General features: G+C 45.3%; 1 protein-coding gene across 1 annotated transcript in view; it reads right to left on the bottom strand.

Annotated features, from left to right (window-relative positions):
• The window catches only part of ITGB5 (integrin subunit beta 5), a 124,852-nt gene that overhangs the window by 99,256 nt on the left and 8,105 nt on the right, over positions 1 to 17,491 (bottom strand). Inside the window, exon 2 of the mRNA XM_039477282.2 lies at positions 11,528 to 11,613. Within this exon, the coding sequence (XP_039333216.1) occupies positions 11,528 to 11,613 (86 nt within the window). The remainder of the gene's footprint in view (positions 1 to 11,527; positions 11,614 to 17,491) is intronic.

Genomic DNA, 17,491 nt, shown 5'->3' with positions numbered 1-17,491 from the left:
TTTGCTTTTATCTTTGTTGTTTGTATGATAATGACACATCGATAAGAATAATCTTTCTTTGGGTTTGGAAGAGAGCTGGTCATCAAACGACCCAACCTCATTTGGGACACCAGGAGGTTAAAGTATTAATTTTAAAATGAAACAATATACTTTGTTATAAAACGTGAAGCCTCCCAGGTCATTTCTGGCAAAAGGGATTTTAATGGCAAAGCAAGCCCAGGCTTCTCTCTGAGTACCTTTTCACTGGCGAATGTAAAAAACAAGATCACCCCCTCCAGCAGGCCAGTGCTGTCTTATGAGCCTTCATGGAGGAGTTAGGATACTGGTCTCTTCCTCTTCTCTCAGGAACACTTTGCCAGAAGCCTCACGTGAGTCAGCATCCCTTGACCACTTTGTTAGAAGCCAGACTGCTGGCAGAGGCGCAAAAATCAGAGGAATGCACCCTCCCTCAAGGTCTCAGATGTCCTGGAACTACCCAGTGCCCTTTAGAATCCTTGTAAAATTCAAGACAAAGAAGTCAGCCTGGTGTGGTGGCTCACATCTGTAATCCCAGAACTGTGAGAGGCTGAGGCAGGAGGATCATTTGAGCCAGGAGTTCAAGGCTGCAGTGTACTGCGATTGTGCCACTGCACTCCAGCCTGGGTGACAGAGCAAGAGCTTGTCTCAGAAGAACACACACAAAAAAAACAAACACAAAAAAGAGCAAGAAGTCAAGAAGACTCTGCAGTGGTTTTAAATAAGTAAAACCAGATGTATTCTCCTAAGCCTATGGTATGTATGTTTGTTTTCTAGGTGTCTTTTTTTTTAATAACAGTTTTTTATTTGTGCATTAAATCCCCGAGGATCTTGCCTGTCAAGAACCTCCAGGACTACACCACAGTGGCTCCATAAACACTTGTTGTGGATCAAGGTTAGAAAAATGAGTTTTCTGGCCAGACATGGTGGCTCATGCCAGCATTTTGGGAGCCTGAGGCAGGAGGATTGCTTGAGCCCAGGAGCTCAAGTATATATATATATCCACAGATACACACACACACACACACACACACACACACACACACACACACGCACACACACATATTATTCTGGCCTTAAATTTAAAACCCCAAGTGGGGTTCCAGGTGGTCAAGCTTGGCTCTGATAGAGCAGTTCTAGTGAAGCAGAGAGAAGAAAAGCACAGGGGTTGGGGAAAGGAGGGGTAACGACCTGAGGCCCTGCCAGTTTGGGTCTGCTGTCTTGAGCTGTCTGAAGCAGATGTCTAATTGGGTTTCCAGAGCTTGAAAAGCACAGGGGCTTGCCTGCCCAGTGCTTACTCTGTTAGTGAATTTCTGAATTTCTCACTGGCAAACTGAGCCCTGCAATTCAGCCCCTCTGATTCTGAGGAGCTGACTATACTTGGCCCAGTTCTGTTTGTCAAGGTGCACCTGTTTTGATCAGTCCAGTGCACAGCCCCACCACCAGGATGGCAATGGAAGCATGGTCAGTCTCCTCAGAGTGATGGGAACCCCTGACACCCCTTCCACTGGTCTGGACCAGCTTATACTCTGGAATAGATCAAGGCACAGAGCCAACCTGCTTCACCTAAGCAGGAGGCAGGTACACAATTCCATGCTTCCTGAGATGATCCTCCACTGCTGGGATACCTGTACTGTCAGTGAACTTCATCTGAGCTTCCCAACGTTCTGCTCAAAGACATTTTTGATGGATACCACCCATCATTGATGAAGGACTTGTACAGGGCCAAATGTACCTGCTGGGACCATCAGGAGACTTAAAGCCCAAATCATATTTCCCAGAACTGAAGAACTCTGAGGCAGCCAGGTCAGTGCCAATCACAACCTTAAGAGTGTTGCTGGCTTCCCCAAGTGCACACTGTAGCAGCTCTGGGGCTTCTTTATTCTCTAGGACAGGTGTCCCCAAACTTTTTACACAGGGGGCCAGTTCACTGTCCCTCAGACCATTGGAGGGCCGCCACATACTGTGCTCCTCTCACTGACCACCAATGAAAGAGGTGCCTCTTCCTGAAGTGTGGTGGTGGGGGTGCTGAATAAATGGCCTCAGGGGGCCGCATGCGACCCGAGGGCCGTAGTTTGGGGACACCTGCTCTAGGATGTTCGGAGTAAAGCCCTCTTCATGCCCTTCATTAGTAGCAGCTTTCCCATGTTTCTCCTTAAAAACATCATTCAGCTGAGGTTGTGATAAACCTCAACTCCAAAGCACACGAGGCTTCCCTGAAGTTAGCTGCACCAACAACAAGAATCATGGGCTCCTACACTGTCATCTGGTTGCCAGTGTGAAAACCACTGCTAATCACATTAAAGGTGTAACTTGCAGGGTTGCACTGACTTCGGAAGTGCAGACCAAGTCAGCAACATGATGGTACAAAGGGACTCCCATTTCAGCAGCTCCAGCCTTGGAGACAGCAAGGGACACCCCATACGCCATGTGGATCAAAGTTAGATTTCTTCTCAGTGCCATGCATCTCCATCCTCTATCATCAGTGTCAAAGTTCGTTTTCTTGCTACCTGGGGCAGGCTAGATGGCTGTATTGATGTGCTCAACAACTTTGAGATGTCTTTACCTATATACTGAGTCCTGTCATTGACCCAGAGATCTAGGGACTCAGAGCCACTAGCTGAGGCACCTTGGGGCATAGGAGCTCTGAGGGCAAGGCAGCTACTTCAATAGGGGAATTCCCCCAGGAGGTGAAGTTCTCTTTTACGGAGTCTGAAAAATAGCTGTGACTAATTTCTTTTGATTGACTGATTTTTGGCTCAATTAGGAAGGAGTAAGCCATGACTGATTTTTAGCTGTGGGTTCGTGTAGACCAAGAAAAGGAACTGAGAGTGCTACAGACCTCAACAGAGGGAGACGAGCCACAAACCAAGAGCCTCGTCTCTATTCCGTGTGTTCTTTTCTAGGCAATTTTGTTTTTATTTTTCAGACAGTCTCACTCTGTCCTCTAGGCTGGAGTGCAGTGTTGCAATCTCAGCTCACTACAACCTGTGCCTCCCAGGTTCAAGTGATCCTCCTGTCTCAGCCTCCTGAGTAGCTGGGATTACAAGCGTGTGCTACTATGCCTGGCTAATTTTTGCATTTTCAGTAGAGACAGCGTTTTGCCATGTTGACCAGGCTGGTCTCAAACCCTTGACCTCAGGTTGGCTGCCCAAAGTGCTGGGATTACAGACGTGAACCACAGCGCCCAGCCTAGATATTTTAATTTTGAACAAGGATATATGCATATTTAAAGAGAGAAAACCAAAATGACAGAGACCAGGTACATATCTTGTAATGACTATGACCTTCTAGGTACACAAACATTATAAATCAAGAAAATGTCCCTTAATCCTTAATAGTTTAAGGTTAAAAAAAGGGGGGAGGGGGAGAAAATGTCCTGATACCTATATTTCTAAGCTCTGAATTCAATAAATACAGACAACTCAAATCATAAAGCCTTGGAGAAAAGACAGACTCATGATTTGGAAAATCCTCCTTCCTCAGCTAATTAATGCAGGAACAGAAACCAAATCCCATGTTTTCACTTATTAGTGGGACCTAAACACTGAGCACCCAAGAACATAAACATGGGAACAACAGATACTGTGAACTACTGGGGAGGGGGCGTTATGGGTCAAAAAACTACCTATTGGGTACTATGTTCACTACCTGAGTATGATATCCCCATACAACAAACCTGCATGTGTACCCCGTGTATCTAACATAAAAGTTGAAAGAAAAAGAAAATCCTCCCCACATGAATGACATCCTGATGTCTGAGGGTGTAAGAGCTTCAGATCCCAGAGACCTGACATTTGGACCCTCTGCCAGGTGTCGGATGTAGCAAGTTCCAAGGGGAAGGGTCCTTGGCTGTATCACCTGGTGCCATGACCTGGCTTCCACAGGTGGGGATCAGAGGTCCACATGCCTAAGTTCACCCAAGAAGTCAGAGTTCAGGCTTCTTGGGCCCAAATCCAGTGCTCTTTGCCACATGTGCCTCCCACTTTAGCCAAGTCCACTGCCAAGTTCTACAGCAGGAAACGAACTTTGGGCACACAGATTCCATCCTTCTGAAGGCAGTATTTCTCTGCTGCCCCAAATACACAGATCTGTTACCTACCAAACGTGAGGGATAAATATCCGCTTGCAGAGAAGCAGGTACAGAGGGGCCTTAACCTGTAGAAAAGGAGGGGGCACTTCATCTCAACAGGGAAAAATGGAAACTAGCTCCAGGATGGGCTTCTAATGGGACACAGCACAACGGCTTGCAGATGACCCCTATCCTCTATGCAGAAGAGGTTACCGCACACAAAGTACTGATCCCTGGTCTCCAGAAATGCCCTCAACAAATTCTCCAAAGGAGAAAAGCAACAGAATGAGAACAGAAACCTGAAGCACCCTGGGCAGCTTTTTGGTTTTTACTAAGAGACTGGGTCTCGCTCTGTCACCCAGGCTGGAGTGCAGTGATATGATTGCCACTCACTGCAGCTTCAACTTCCCAGGCCCAAGTTTCTTCCCACCTCAGCCTCCCAAATAGCTGGGACTACAGGCACATGCCACCACACCCCACTAATGTTTTAATTTTTGTAGAGACCAGGTCTCGCTATGTTGCCCAGGATGCTCTAGAACTCCTGGGCTCAAGCAATCCTCTCGCCTCAGCCTCCCAAAGTGCTGGGATCACAGGTATAAGCCACCAGGCCTGGTCTATTGCTGCTTTTAGTCACTAAGTGGTAATAACACTTGTCAGAACACTGGTGTTTGCAACTTATTGTAAGCCACCATGCTCACTCACCCCACCATCACTGTTACATGGAGGGTAAGATGAGGTTTGCTACTTATTGTAACAATGAAACACCTGACTCCGTGTGCGCACGCGTGTGTGTATGTGTGTGTGTGCCTATTCCCTCTCAAACACAAACAAACAAACAACAACTATATATATATATATGCATGCGCCATGTTGGCCAGGCTGGTCTGGTCTTGAACTCCCGGGTTCACCTGCTTCGGCCTCCCAAAATGCTGGGATTACAGGTGTCAGCCATGACACCCAGCTCCCCTATATATTTTTTTGCTGATCAAGATCTCTTTTCCTGCCGTCAAGGCTAGTGCTCAATGGGTACTCAGTTGTCCAGTATCATGGCCAGGGCATTCAGGTTTCTCTATGCCAAGTTTCTCTATTACATTATTTGAGTGTCATCCTGCCTACTATCGCTGAAGGCTAAAACTCTAAAAAAGTGAAGGTGATTGTTTTGGGGGAAAGGACAAATTCTTGTTTGTTTCTGAAACAGAGTAGAAGATTTGAGAAACTATAGGCCCTTGAGCAAAAGAAACTCAAGCAAGAAAGGAAGCCAGTATGCCCAATCCCTTCGACGAAGAGGGAAGAAACAAACTAGTAAACAGGCGGAGAGCCCAGGGGAGAAGTGGACGCAGGCGGGGAGCTGGCTTCTTGCTGAGGCCGACCTTTCCGGCTGGGATACGGCAGGGTCTGGCCACATGACCAGCCAAGCCTGCAGCCCCAACTTTGCAGAACCCTCAGGGATTTGAGGGCAAGGTAGCTGATGACAACCAAAATGTGTGCCAACAACACACTGCCACGTATACTCCCTGCCTGGGGGATGGAGAAATCCCTCTGCCGGCTTTCAATGGACTCATTCAATTCATTGAACAAATCTTTATGAAGTGTCTACAATAGGCCAGTATTATTTCTTTCATTTAGTCTGACCACAAGGAGATGTTCTTTAAGGAATCTATAGTTTATGTGAGCTGGATTGAATACTGATTCTTTTCATTTCAGTTGACCCATCTTGTTCCCAGCCTCTTATCTGTCTCCCTCCTCATGCTCCTCCCTCCAATCCTACTGATGCTTCATTTCTTCTTCTCCACATCCACTTCCCCAGGCAAAGACCGCTCACTCCAGCCCAGGCTTCACTAGACTTCTGCCATGCCCGACCCCATTTCCACACATTCAAATACTTCAAGCCTCATTGTTCTTCTCCCTGTGAGATTTCAGCTCCACTGTGGTGGCCTTGCCTAACCTGGTCCTCTCCTAGATTTCACGGCAGCCGGTACCGCCCACAGCCACACCATTTCACAGAGCCTCATATTCAGACCCTGAAAACCTCTCAACTTCTGCAAGCCCTAAGGGCAATCTCTCTGCCTTTGCCTCCTCTCTTGCTTTCCCCAACCCTGCTTTGTGTTCTCACAGGGAGCATTCGTCCCTCAGCCTTGCCCACTTCTCCCAAACCACTGTCCTCTTACAAGTGACAAGAGCATAAGCTGCCAGGACGCTGAGCCCATTCTCCCTTTCTTCTGGGGCACAAAGCAAGTCTCCCTGTTCTCACTGCACTTAGGCATTGCCATGTGACTGGATTTTAGGCAACAGTGTGAGTAGGAAGAATGTAGGTAAACCCCAGGCCCTGCTTTGAAAGCATCTGCACACTCTCTTCCAGGCACATTCCTCAAGACAACTGACTGGGTTGTAAAATTTACAATCTTAGGGTGAAGACAAAATGTCCATTTAAAAAAATGATGGACAAAATAGACCATAAACTGCTGGGGTTTGTGTATGTTGATATGGTTAGGCTTTGTGTCCCACCCAAACCTCATTTGAACTGTAATCCTTATAATCCCCATAATCCTCACATGTCAAGGGAGAGGCCAAGTGGAGGTAACTGAATCATGGGGGTGATTTCCCCCATGCTATTCTCTTGATGGTGAGAGAGTTCTCATGAAATCTGATAGTTTTATAAGGGGCTCTTCCCCGTTTGCTTGGCACTTCTTCTTCCTGACACCTTGTGAAGTTGTCATGTCTTCTCTTCCACCATGGTTATACGTTTCCTGAGGCCTGCCCAGCCATGCTGAACTGTGAGTCAATTAAACCTCTTTCCTTTATAAATTACCCAGTCTTGGGTATTTCCTTATAGCAATGTGAGAATGGACTAATATATGTGTCTTAAGCTGTGCTGTACAAACAGCACCACAAGCGGCCGGGAAGTGGACCGAGAAACAAATGGCCAAGGCTGTCTAGAAAAAGGCAAGGAGTACGTTGCAGAGAAGCAGGGGCAGTGTGCACAGGCCAGGACAGGCAGGGGGCCACACATCCTGGTCTCAGAGTAGTGGAGAGTCTGGCAACTCTGGACATAAAGGCAGAAAGTAAGTCTGAAACCCTCATGTAAACCACGGTGAGAAAACAAAGGCAAGAGGCCAGGCATAGTGGCTCACTGTCTGCAATCCCAGCACACTGGGAAGCTGAGGCGAGAGAACCACTTGAGCCCAGGAGTTCAAGACTAGCCTGGGCAACATAGTGAGACCTGTTCTCTACCAAAAATTAAAATTTTTAAAAATTTAAAAACTGTCCAAGTGTTGTGGGATAGGCCTGTAGTCCCAGAGACTCAGGAGGCTAAGGTGAGAAGATCGCTTGAGTCTGAGAGATTGAGGCTGCAGTGAGCTATGATCACACCACCACACTGTAGCCTGGGCAAGAGAGTAAGACCCTGTCTCCGAAAACAAATAAACTAAATAATTAAAAATGAAAAGAAGAAGAAGAAGAAGAAGAAGAAGAAGAAAACAAAGCCAAGAGAGCTGGGGCTGATGTGGCACAGAGCCAACTGAGAGAACCAGCAAGAGCACCGTGCTGGGGGCTGTGGGGAAGGACACGGGTGAACTCACACATGATATCTGTGGGAGGAGGTGGAGCCAGGAGCCGTGGAATTAGGTTACAAGGGATGTGAAAAGCAGGGATAAGGAGTCTCCATTCCCATCTCAAGTAAAATAAGGGGAAAATGGGATCTAGAGCAGGGGAATCCCCATGGGATTCATTCTCATAGTTGGCCCTCATTGGCTGTCTTCTGGGCAGCAGCACTTAGTGTAGACAATCACATGCTCATTACATCTTTGATGATGTCCTGGGATATACAGTTTAGAAAGCACCCAGCCACACTTATTCTGTCTGCTAAGGGGCTGGGGTTGATCAAAACCATTCATGGCCAGGTGTGGTGGCTCATGCCTATAATCCCAGCACTTCAGGAGGCAGAGGCAGGCAGATCACTTGAGCCTAGGAGTTCAAGACCAGCCTGGGCAACATGGTGAAACCTCATCTCTACTAAAAATACAAAAATTAGCCAGGTGTGGTGGCACACACCTGTAATCCCAGCTACTCAAGAAGCTGGGTGAAAGAATCACCTGGCCTGGGAGGTTGAAGCTGCAGTGAGCCATGATTGTATCACTGCATTGCAGCCTGGACACTGAGAGTGAGACACTACCTCAAATAAATAAATGAATAATGAATAACCATTCCTGAACTCTCCTAACCTGGCTCTCTAAAACATGCTCTAGGGAAAGGTCACCCCCAAAGAAGATGGGAAGCTGCGTTCCAGGGCAGGGATCATAGGAGTTTCTTCAGACAAGAATGAGGCTCCTGATGAGCAGAGAGGGAGGCCAGTGGGCTGAACAGGGAGCCCAGGTGTGGGCTAGGGTGATAACAAGCTCCTAGGGACACGTTCATTTACTGTCAGCATCAGGAAGTCTGACTTGTGGAAGTACTAGCACAAGGAAGGAAGCTACTTAAAGTAAAAATGGACCCGGGCTTCTGGATTTTCTAGCCACATCTCACTAGAAAATACTCATGGATGACAGTGGCAGCCATTCAGGAGGCTCAGCTAATCAGCCCCATCCGTAAGTCCCCTCATGCACCGATCTCATTTTATACTCCCAGTCGTGCTGGAGGTTTGGAACTGTCATTTTCATTTTACATATCAAGAAATTAAGAGTAAATCATGGCAAAGCTGATTGAAACTTTGGTTTTCTAACTCCATGTCTTTTTAACAGTACTCTTTTATCAAATACAAATTCCTGCCAGATTCTTGGCTGGATACTGGGTATCCAAAATGAATAAGACAGTTTAGTTTCTCAAGGAGATGATGATTTAGTGGGTAACAGGCATGAAAACAAATTAAAACAGAAAGAGGTTATAAGTGCTAAAAAAGCAGACTACAGGGGGACAAAGAGGTAGTCATTGCCTGCACCTAGCAGACATACAATAAATAGCTATCCAGTAAAATCCTTTGCGCAACTACTATGTGCTAAGCACCATTCGGGAATACAGCAATGAAGAAAACAGATAGAACCCCTGCCCCTAACACTCCAGTGGAGGGAGCTTATATTCTCATATCAAATGGATATACAGATAAATGGATGGATGGATGGACAGATGGAGATAGTCATACACAGGTCTTTATGAAGTAGCTGAAGTTAAACTGATTTTTTTTTCTTTTTTGAGACAGGGTCTTGCTCTGTTGGTCAGGCTGGAGTGCAGTGGCACAATCTTGGCTCACTACAGCTCCTCTCCCTGGGCTCAAGTGATCCTCCCACTTTAGCCCCCCAAGTAGGTGGGACCACAGGCATTCACCAGCACACCCAGCTAATTTTTTTTTTTTTTTTTTTTTTTTTTTTTTTTTTGTAGCGATGGGGTTTCGTTATGTTGCCCAGGCTGGTCTTGAACTTCTGAGCTCAAGCGATCCACTTGCCTTGGCTTCCCAAAGTGCTGGGATTACAGTTGTGTGCCACTGCATACTTGGCCTGAAATGAATCCTAAAAATAATACATAGGTATCAGTCAAGGAAAGGAGGGCCGGGCATGGTGGCTCACACCTGTAATCCTGGCACTTTGGGAGGCCAAGGCAAGAGGATTCCTTGATGCCAGGAGTTCCAGACAAGACTGGAATACATAGAGATCCCATCGCTTAAAAAAAAATGTTTAATTAGCCAAGCATAGTGACACATACCTGTAGTCCCAGCTACCTGGTGGTTGAGGTGGGAGGATTGCCTAAGCCCAGGAGGTGGAAGCTGTAGTGAGCTACGACTATACTACTGTATTCTAGCCTGGGTGACAGACCAAGAAAGATCGTGTCTCTAAATGAATGAATGAATGAATAAATGAATGAATGAAAGATAGATAGATAGAAAAAGAAAAAGCCAAGAAGGCTCTCTAGGGAGGAGGAACAACACCAGGAAGATCAAGCAGGGGTTTATCAAGCTGGGCTCTCTGGGGATCTGCAGGTGGTTCCCTCTGGCTAAATGTCCATCAGACAAGAGATGACAGGAGGAGGAAGGCAGGAGCCACAGAGCTTGGATCTGCCCTGCAGGTCACACAGAACGAAAGGAAGATTAAGAAGAGTCATAACAAAGATGGTACAACTAATCACAAATGCGATTAAAGGTTTATATGTTGGAAAGATTTCTCTCTCAAAGTAAACTGAGAACTCTCAAAGTTTTAAAATTGACGTTTTAGAGAGTTCACATAGCAAGCAAGAGGTCATGTAGTCTGGAGGGAAAAGCTTGGGCTCAGAAGTCAGATTAAAACTCCAGCTTTGGCACACTTGTGTGACCTTGAGTGAATCACTTGACTGCTCCGAGCCTCAGATTTTCATCAATAAAACGAATGTCTTACACCCACCTGACAGAGCTGTTGTGAGGATCAGAGATACTGTACAATGTACAAGTGTATGACATCTAGTAGAGTCCCCACATGATCATTTTTAGCCATCATAAGTTAAAGGAATCCCTAGACCTCTGAGGCTCCCATGCTGGAGAATAACCCCAGTCTCCTGAGAGCCATCTCTTTGTCCTCCTGACAGGAACCGCACACTGAGTTGCAGACTGAGCCAGTCCTAAACAGCAAGTCCTGGGTTCTTTAACAAATAACCTTAATGGGGCATTTATACAGGGAGGGTTTGTGACCCAGAAATTTCCCTCAAGACAGGAAATTTAGAAATCGATCATTTTCTGATTAGGCCACCATGCTACATTCCCTTCCCTCCTTCCTTCCTTCTTTCCTCCCTCCCTCCCTCTCTCTTTCTTTCTTTCCTGATTTATTTAGTAGGGATAGGGTCTCGCTATGTTGTCCATGTTGGTCTCAAACTCCTGAGCTCAAGCTTCAAGCAATCCCCCTGCCTTGGCTTCCCACAGTGCTGGTGTGAGCCACTGTACCCAGCCCACATTGCTTTATGATACCAATAACCTAACATTGTCCCAAACCTGTATCTCTTCCTACAAGGCTTAAAGAAATGGAAGCCATTATTTTTAAATAAAATCATTACATAAAGGCTAATTCCTAATATTTATTCTCAAGTAAGCCCACTAAGATGACTGGTCTCCACCAACATGCCACCCATTTAGATAGGTTTTGAATCATTATGCAACAGACTCAGTTCGCAAGCTCAGGTCTTCTGGAGTTCTTATACCAAAGATCAGAAAACTAGAGAAGAATCCTAATTGGTTTCTAAACAAAAGAGAAGGAAAGTCTTGTTTCCCCAAAATAGAATTAACATTCCACACTATCAAGAAACCCAGTTTAACTTCTCGTTTCATAAACTTGGATTTGTCATTGCTCTGGCTTGACGGGGAAGAGGCAGCTTAGAGAAGCCACAGAAGGTTTTTATGTACAGTGAATTGGTGTGCTGCTGTGTCGCCCCTCCTCACCGTCACCATGTCGACATTTCTTTCCTTTGTCCTCCCCTCCCCCACCCACATACCTCTTTGGAGCACCAGGCACATTTTGGGTGGATTAGCAGACATTCTTCACATGAGGTGGCACTTCCACTAGCACATATGTTGAGACCTTTAAAGCAAGATAAAGATGCACCAATTAGTTCCTGGCTATAAATTTCATGGATCAGGCCTTTGAATAAGTAGGGGGAATTACTTCCTTCTTTAACAGCAGACCTCTCTGAGTCTGAAGGGTGCAGGTCCCAATGCTAATTGCAGGTTAAGGCTCATTTGCTGAGGCTGCACATTGAGTTTTTGAAGCGTTCATCATGCATGCACACTTGTGTTAGGAACTTCGTTTCTTCCGCTGGGCCCACTTGGATTTTCATTTCCCCCATAACTCAGAAAATCCTCTTTCAGTGAGACAGAACAAGGCCACTTTACATTTAGTCAGTCCAAAATGCCAAAAATAGTACAAAAAAGAAAAGAAAAAAGAACAGATTGGTTTTATTCAGGCATTTTTAAAAAAAGAAAATCCTAAATCACATACTCTCACATCAAAATTTATGGTGTACTGAAAGAAGCCATGTATCCCAGGAATACAACGTTGAATTAAGATAGAGGAAATCCTTTGATTCAACATATCTATTAATAGGTCAAATAAGAAAAACCCAAGGCTGGGCATGTTGTCACGCCTATAATAATCCCAACATTTTGGTGGCAAAGGCAGGAGGATTGTTTGAGCCTAGGAGTCTGAAACCAGCCTAGGCAAGATAGGGGCCCCGTCTCCAAGAAAGACAAAATTTCACCAGGTGTCATAGTATGCACTTGTAGTTTCAGCTACTCCGGAAGCTAAGGCAGGAGGATCACTTGAGCCCAGGAGGTCAAGGTTGCAGTGTGCCACGATCATACCACTGCACTCCAACCTGGGCAACTGAGGGAGGCCCAGTCCCAAAAGACAGACAGACAGACAGACAGACAGACAGACAGACAGAAAGAAAGAAGGAAAGAAAGAAGGAAAGAAAGAAAGAAAGAAAGAGAGAGAGAGAGAGAGAGGGAGGGAGGGAAGGAAGGAAGGAAGGAAGGAAGGAAGGAAGGAAGGAGGGAGGGAGGGAGGGAGGGAGGGAAGGAAGGAAGGAAGGAAGGAAGGAAGGAAAGAAAGAAAGAAAGAAAGAAAGAAAGAAAGAAAGAAAGAAAGACAGACAGACAGACAGACAGAAAGACTGAAGAACCATCCCAAAATGGAAAGACATCCTGTGCTCATGGTTTGGAAGAATATTGTTAAAATGTCCATGCTATCCAGTGTAAAAATTCGATTCACTCTTTATCAAAATTCCAATGGTGTTTTTCACAGAAATAGAAAAACAATCCTAAAATTTATACAAAAGCACAAAAGTTTCTATGAAACCTGGATAACCAAAGCAATCGTAAGCAAGAAGAACAAAGGTGGAGGTATTGTATTACCCGATTTCAAAATATACTACAAAGCAACTATAATTAAAACAGCATGGTACTGGCATAAAAACAAACATATAGACCAATGGAACAGAATAAAGCACCCAGAAATAAATCCAGGCATTTACGGTGAACTGATCTTCAACAAAGTGGTCAAGAACACACAATGTGGAAAGGTTGGTCTCTTCAATAAATGGTTTTGGAACAACCAGATATCCACATACAGAACAAAACTGGACCCTTATCTCACACTGTATTTTAAAAATCAACTCAATATGGATTAAAACCTTAAATGTAACACCTGAAATGTAAAACTGCCAAGAGAAAACATACGAGAAAGGCTTCCTGACACTGGACTAGGCAATGATTTTTGAATATTACCCTAGAAGCACAGGCAACAAAAATGAAAATAGGCAAATGGAATTCTATCAAACTAAAAAGCTTCTGCACAGCAAAGAACAGAGGGAAGAAACAACCTACTATATGCAAAAGAATATTTGCAAACCATACATCTGATAAGGGGTTAATATCCAAATACATAGAGAATTCAAACAACTCAATGTTAAGGAAACAAATAACCCAATTAGAAAAATGAGCAATGGGCCAGGCATGGTGGCTCACACCTATAATCCCAGCACTTTAGGAGACTGAGATGGGAGGATCAGCTGAGGTCAGGGGTTTGAGACCAGCCTGGACAACATGGTAAAACCCTGTCTCTATTAAAAATACAAAAATTAGCCAGGCGCGGTGGCTCAAGCCTGTAATCCCAGCACTTTGGGAGGCCAAGGCGGGTGGATCACGAGGTCGAGAGATCGAGACCATCCTGATCAACATGGTGAAACCCCGTCTCTACTAAAAATACAAAAAATCAGCTGGGCATGGTGGCACGTGCCTGTAATCCTAGCTACTCAGGAGGCGGAGGTTGCGGTGAGCCGAGATCGCGCCATTGCACTCCAGCCTGGGTAACAAGAGCGAAACTCCGTCTCAAAAAAAAAAAAAAAAAAAACAAAAATTAGCTGTGTATGGTGGTGCACCCCTGTAATCCCAGCTACTCGAGAGGCTGAGGCACGAAAATCACTTGAACCCAAGAGGCAGAGGCTGCAGTGAGCCAAGAGAGCGCCACTGAACTCCAGCCTGTGCGGCAGAATGAGACTCTGTCTCAAAAAAAAAAAAAAAGAAAGAAAAATGAGCAACGGACCTAATAGACATTTTCCAAAAGAAGACATACAAATAGCTAACACGTATAAGAAAAAATGTCCCACGTCACTAATCATCAGGGAAATGCAAGTTAAAATGACAATAAGCTATCACTTCATACCTGTTAGGACGGCTATTAAAAAGACAGGCCAGGCACACTGGCTCCCACCTGTAATTCCAGCACTTTGGGACACTGAGGCGGGTAGACCGCATGGGGTCAGGAGTTCGAGACCAGCCTGGCTAACGTGGTGAAACCCCATCTCTACTAAAAAATTAAATTAAATTAAATTTAAAAATAGCCAGGCATCGTGGTACACGCCTGTAATTCCAGCTACTCCGGAGGCTGAGGCAGGACAATCACTTGAACCTGGGAGGCGAAGGTTGTAGTGAGCCAAGGTGGCACCACTGCCCTCCAGCCTGGGCGACAGAGCAAGATTTTTTTTTTTTTCCCCAAAAACACAAAAAGACAAAAGATTGCCAGTGCTAGCAAGAATGTGGATAAAAGGGAACTGGGAAACTTTGTACACTGTTGGTGGGAATGTGAATTAGTACAGCTATTAGGGAAAACGGCATGGAGATTCCTTAAACTAGAACTCCTGTGTGTTTCAGCAATTCCACTTCTGGGTATATAGCCAAAGAAAATGAAATCAGTGTGTCAAAGACATACCTGCACCCCGATGTTACTTGCAGCACTATTCATAACAGCCAAGATATGGAATCAACAGACAGATGAAGAAAATGTGATATTTTTAAAAAGTGGTATATACATACAATGGAATCTATTTAGCCTTTAAAAAAATGGAGAAAATCATTCCAGGATGAACCTGGAGAAGACTATTAAGTCAGGCACAGAAAGACATACTGCATTATGTCATTTATATGTGGACTCGAAAAAAGTTGAACTCAGAGATACAGAGAGTAAAACGGTGGTTGCCATCGCTGGTAGGGGTAGGGTGGAGAAAGGGGAGATGGTTAAAGGGTGCAAAGTTAGCCGGGCGAGGTGGCTCAAGCCTGTAATCCCAGCACTTTGGGAGGCCGAGGCGGGTGGATCACGAGGTCGAGAGATCGAGACCAACCTGGTCAACATGGTGAAACCCCGTCTCTACTAAAAATACAAAAAATTAGCTGGGCATGGTGGCGCGTGCCTATAATCCCAGCTACTCAGGAGGCTGAGGCAGGAGAATTGCCTGAACCCAGGAGGCGGAGGTTGCGGTGAGCCGAGATCGCGCCATTGCACTCCAGCCTGGGTAACAAGAGCGAAACTCCGTCTCAAAAAAAAAAAAAAAAAAGGGTACAAAGTTTCAGAGAGAATAAATAAGTAAATAAGTTCTGGAGATCTATGTGCAGAATGGTGACTACAGTTAATAACAATGCATTGTATACTTGAGAATTGTTAAGAGAGTAGATCTTAAACACTCTCACCACACACACAAAAAGGTAACTATGGGAGGTGGAGAATATGTGAATTAGCTGGATTGTAGTAATTACTGCAAATGTATACATAGAGTAAAACGTCATATCAAATATATACAATTTTTATTTGTCAACCATACCTCCATAAAGCTGGAAAAAGAAAAGAAACATTTAAAAAGTAAAAGAGAAGAAGTGCCAAAATAGGGGGGGGGAAAAAAAAACCATCTTGCAACTGGAACATTTCCCTAATTTGCTAATTTTAACTCCCTGCCTCTCCTTTGTCCCTAGCAGCAAAAACTCACAGAAATTGCAAATGGCATAATTGCTGACTGGGAGAGGGGTGGGTGCAAGAGGTGGTGGAGGGGGGAAGGAAGCTTTACCATGTCACCCCAGGGACTTTAGAAGGAAGAAATACCAATTGAGATAAGGATGGTAGTTGGGACAGAAGGGGAGGGAGAAATAGCCAGAACCTGAGAGACTAGGAAAAAAGGAATAGAAGCTTTGAGAGCCCATAGAGGGTGAGAACAAAGGTTTCCACCAGCCCTAAGCCTGAACCCTCGGCCTCCTCCTCCTCATTGACCTCACCCAGGGAGGCCTGCAGCAGGAGGCTCTGGTGCTGCTGGGACCCACCCACCGTGCCTTATCTTACTTCAAGAGGAAAAGCCATCCCAGGCCCAAATGTGGACCAAGAAGGTCTGAACACAACCTACTGGGAAGCTGGACCTGCCTGTGCTGATAACCTTCTAATTTTAAATGAATTCACTCACTCAGTGAGTTTTCTTTTTTTGATTTCTTGTTTGAGACAGGGTTTAGCTCTGCTGCCCAGGCTGGAGTGCAGTAGTGCTATCACTGCAGCCTCAAACTCCTGGCCTCAAGTGATTTTCCCACCTCAGCCTCCCGACTGCAAGTACACACTACCATGCCTGGCTAATTTTTTTTTTTTTTAATTTTTAATTTTTGGTGGAGACAGGGTCTTGCCATGTTGTCCAGTCTGCTCTCAAACTCCTGGGCTCAAGTGATCCTCCTGCTTGAGCCTCCCAAAGTGCTAGGATTACAGGTATGAGCTACCACACTTGGCTCACTTAGTGATTCAAATCCAGGAAACTCTGCATTCAACAAACCCTAAATGCTCAGCACTGGACTGGGGGATGCTAGAGATACACAGGTGAATGATCCACCAGCTCTTGATGTCCAGGAACTCACAGTGTGCCAGGTACAGGTACCAGACAGGTACTCCAAGATCCAAAACCACAGGCTGTATGCTGATACGTGCAGTGCCAGACTCACTCCCTTGGCATCTTTCCTCTCTCCACCTATTAATATTTCAGAGTTTGGACTTTGCTGGATGAGTCACTCGGCACCAATAAGCATTTTGAAAAGGAAGGAAGTGATGAATAAAAAACTAAACAGCCGGAGTTCACAAATGTCAGAGTGTTAGGTCCAGGTCATGCAAACAGGAACTAGCAGGCCAGACGATGGCCACATCTCATCTTCGTTGCTGTCTGCATAGTGACTATTCTCAGTTCAGTGGCAACTCCCTGTATCTCTTTTGCTTAATGTCACTGAAGCCCAAGGTTTACTGCAAACTATAATCTAAAAATATGTTCTTCTGAAATTTACTGACTCACCCCTGTGTTTATCAATCATCCAGGGAGCCACCACGTCCGGTTGGTCATTCCTTCAAGATGCAAGAAATGTTTATCCTAAGCCAACCCTTCCTGTCTGCAACCTCCAGTCCCAACAGCCCAAGCCAGGCCCTCTGGTCTAAATTCCTGCCACAGCCTCCTAGTTGGCCTCCTTCCATTCAGCCTTTCCCCACTTCTGTACACCCCAGAGGTCCAAGATTAGACAACTACTACTAAAACAGACATATACCTGCAATTGGCATTTCCTGATCCAGAATATTCAGTGGGATAACAGAAGTAAACACAGAAGCTAGAATGCCT

This window comes from Saimiri boliviensis, chromosome 8 (assembly GCF_048565385.1).
Source record: "Saimiri boliviensis isolate mSaiBol1 chromosome 8, mSaiBol1.pri, whole genome shotgun sequence".
In the NCBI taxonomy this organism is placed as follows: domain Eukaryota; kingdom Metazoa; phylum Chordata; class Mammalia; order Primates; family Cebidae; genus Saimiri; species Saimiri boliviensis.
The sequence above is the reverse complement of the archived record's forward strand: the minus strand, read 5'-3'. Positions and strand labels throughout refer to the sequence as shown.